At 49.1% G+C, this 3,250-nt stretch overlaps 1 protein-coding gene across 1 annotated transcript; it reads left to right on the top strand.

Annotated features, from left to right (window-relative positions):
* The first annotated feature begins 477 nt into the window (after positions 1-477).
* LOC119347337 (glycine-rich cell wall structural protein 1.0-like) lies at positions 478-2,386 on the top strand. Its single transcript, XM_037616144.1, has 3 exons — positions 478-629; positions 1,024-1,540; positions 1,633-2,386. The coding sequence occupies exons 2-3, from the start codon at positions 1,030-1,032 to the stop codon at positions 2,025-2,027; spliced, it is 906 nt and encodes a 301-aa protein (XP_037472041.1). The 5' UTR covers positions 478-629; positions 1,024-1,029; the 3' UTR covers positions 2,028-2,386.
* The last annotated feature ends 864 nt before the right edge of the window (positions 2,387-3,250 follow it).

The following is a 3,250-nucleotide window of genomic DNA, read 5'->3' as shown; positions in this document are numbered from 1 at the left end:
GGAGAGACACACATGGAGGAGTCGCCGCCGCCGCCTTGCTGACACCATCCATGAACATGAATGCCGCTGATCTGAAGGATCAGCAACACACACTGCCATCAACTCCGAAATGCCGCCGGTGTGGGAGTGAAGCTGAGGCAGATTTATTCGTCCGGGTATCGTTCCCACCACCTCAAAGGTGCACCACGACCTGCAAAACTAAGCCCTAACTACAGAGCGGAGGAACGGGGTGCCCCCTCGCTCCTGCTATTGGAGCAGCGGTCGGAGGGAGAGGGAACCAGCCATGACAGGTATAGTTGATAGGAGGTAAGAGGGTCGCCTCCGTAGTTGCCTTCATGTGGCGGCGGCTAGGTTAGGGAGTACGAATCTGCTGTTTCGCACCTTCTCCCAGTATCTAGTTGTGCATGCTTTAGTATTTATAAGGCTGAGTATATGTGCGTATAGTATATATGAGTTTCTGTCCATATCGGGTTTGTTTAGAGAGTAAGGTGATCTCGCCCAAGGAGTCACGGCATAAACGCTGGCTTCTTGGCCTATAAATAGCTGGGCAGTCCGTCTTCCATGGCACAACAGCTTCTGCTTCCCCGGAAGAAAGAAAGAAGCTCTCCTCTCTCCATCGATACAACAAGGTACCACAGGCTTATTTCGATCTTCATTCGCTCATTCCATGGCTTTTCCGATGCATGTGCATGCATGGTGACTGTTTGTTTAAGTAAATTGAAGATAATGATTACTATTATTGTATTTTATTGTAATATTGTGCATGGGTAATCAGTTTATATATTTGCATACACATACGTATGTAAATATGTGTTGTTCTACGTATAAGCGGCGTACCATTGCACGTTGATTAGTGATCATGTTGCTTCATTCTACTGCATGTAGTTGTGCGCGGATCGCGATGTAGTCCACGTAGGTACGCGGTATACACACACACACACACACACTATATATATATATATATATATATATATATATATATATATTAAAAAATTATATTGCCTCCATCTAATTTGGTCACAGATCGAGATGATGCCTGCAATGGGAAAGGATATACACTTCGGATCATCAATTGGTGGCGCTGGTGGCACGAACACTGCTAATGGTGGTAATGGTGGCAATATTGGTGCTCCTGCCTCGCGGGCCGACTCTTGCGCCAAGCCGCAGCAGGAGCTACCATCTCTGACACATCAGTATGCGGAACAATACGTGTATGCATACCCAGCACCACCGGCATACGGCGGCCCTCCAAAGCCCCCGCCGGCGTATCGCTATGGCTATGGGTATGGTGGAGGTGGTTCTGGTGGGTACGGCTACGGCTACGGCTACCCCGAGCCCGATGGTATTTGGGATGAACCTGCTGGGGCATACGGCGGCGGCAGATACCACCCACCACAGCCGCCGTATTATCATGGCGGCGGTCGTGGTGGGTACCCTTCTCCTCAGTTTGGTCGTGGAGCTGGTGCTGGTAGCTATAGCTACTACGGCGGTGGCGGTGGCGGTGGGGGCGGATATCCTCCCAGTTCATTTCCGACTGCAGGTACGATAGATACTTATGATGCATGTAGCAGCTCGACACACACTACTCATACCACTTACTCAGTTGTTATGCTGATTCATGGATCGATTCAGGGGGAGGAGGAGGCGGCGGCGGTCATGGGGTCAGCAACGCCTACGGAGGGCCGCCGCAGCAGAAGCCGCACGTGAGCGCGGGGTGGCTAGCCGCCGGAGCTGCTACCGCCTATGGAGCGTACCAGCACCACATGCGCAAACATCACGGAGGAGGAGGACATGGGTACAGGCATGGGCACGGAGGATACGACGACGGTTGTACTTGTGGCGGCGATGGTTACGGTTATGGCTGCCGTGGCTGTGCCCCCCATATGCATATGCATGGCGAGTTCGAGCACGAAGAGCACACCAATATCAAGTACTCTGCTCATCATGACGGCAAGTGCAATGACGCCGTGAAAAAAAAGTGCAATGACGCCGCCAGCAGCCCGCCCGTTACAGTATTGGATAAATGAGCCAGCCAGCCAATCAGCGAGGTTCAACATGAACGGACTCCAAGCTCATCACTGTACGGTATGTACACTCCTCGATGAGCCTTGATCATCAGATCAGATGGATTCCTTATATTGAATAACTCATCCGTCCTGTACGTCCTAAACATTACAGATATACTTCTGTTAGGGAATAAAACTATATATAGTATATGTAAGCCAGGAGGCTGGCAAACGGTGCTCTAGCGGTTTGTGTACGAGCGCTATATGTGTGCAACCTAGTGTGTTGAGAAACCTATGTATGTAGAGTATCTGTGCCCAGCGAGCCATCACATGGTTGTCATGCTAATAAGCACATGGAACTGAATGAGACCTTATACTGATTGGTGTGTGTGTGTGTGTGTGTGCAACCTAGTGTGTTGATTCTACATATCTATCTATGTCCACAGAATAATTGTCTCAAGATATTCCTTATTTCTGTTTGGGAAATCAATCCAAAGGCACCTTTCCGGGAAGGCATCTCCTCTTACGTTCATTTGCTTTAGTGATTTGTGCGCTGGGGGCCATAGTTTGTGTTGTTTATTGCGATGCATGCTCAATTTTACCTCGGAAAATCAAAACCAAAGGCACCTTCGTAGGAAGGCATCTCATTCTGTCGTTCAATTGATTTTATTTGGCATTGATGCTACGCGCCTGAGTGCTAACTGATACGTATGACATTACGCACTACAACCACAGAAAAGGTCTTTAGTGACGGTTATTTTTCCACATTAAAGATGGCGACTAGACCCGTTATTAAATTATTAATGTCACTAATGCTAGGCCATTAGTGATACGTTTCGGACTCATCCCTAAAGCAATGATGATGGAGAATCAAAAACCCGCCAATAATTCCCATGTGACGGGGAATCAAAAACCCGTCACTAAGATGTTACCGAAAAAGGCTTTACGCCCCGTTTTATATATAAAGCAACCACCGCCGGCAACAAAGTCACGAACGGAGTACGAAAGGAAAAACAAAAAACACACGCGAAAGAGTGCAAAGTTAATGCTGCGGGCACAGCTCGATAAGCTCTAAAAAGGAAAACAAAGGCCAACGCAGGCCAAGACGCCAGGCCAAAGAGGGGCCTAATCTGGTTCCAGCAGCGGGGGCAGGAGAGGCGGTCCCAAGCAACGAGCCAACGAGCGAAGATCTGCAATCATGGAGTCGATGTGGCGAGCTCCTGTCCTCGGCTAAACGGCTTCCA

The sequence above is a fragment of the Triticum dicoccoides genome, unplaced genomic scaffold (assembly GCF_002162155.2).
Source record: "Triticum dicoccoides isolate Atlit2015 ecotype Zavitan unplaced genomic scaffold, WEW_v2.0 scaffold64111, whole genome shotgun sequence".
Taxonomy (NCBI): Eukaryota; Viridiplantae; Streptophyta; class Magnoliopsida; order Poales; family Poaceae; genus Triticum; species Triticum dicoccoides.
This window is presented reverse-complemented; position numbering and strand designations above follow the sequence as displayed.

What these genes read in the sequence shown, in the direction of transcription:
- LOC119347337 (XM_037616144.1), top strand. Translation starts at nt 1,030, where the DNA reads ATGATGCCTGCAATGGGAAAGGATATACACTTCGGATCATCAATTGGT. An exon ending in CAGTTCATTTCCGACTGCAG is followed by an intron (nt 1,541 to 1,632) that starts GTACGATAGATA and finishes GGATCGATTCAG; the next exon opens with GGGGAGGAGGAGGCGGCGGC.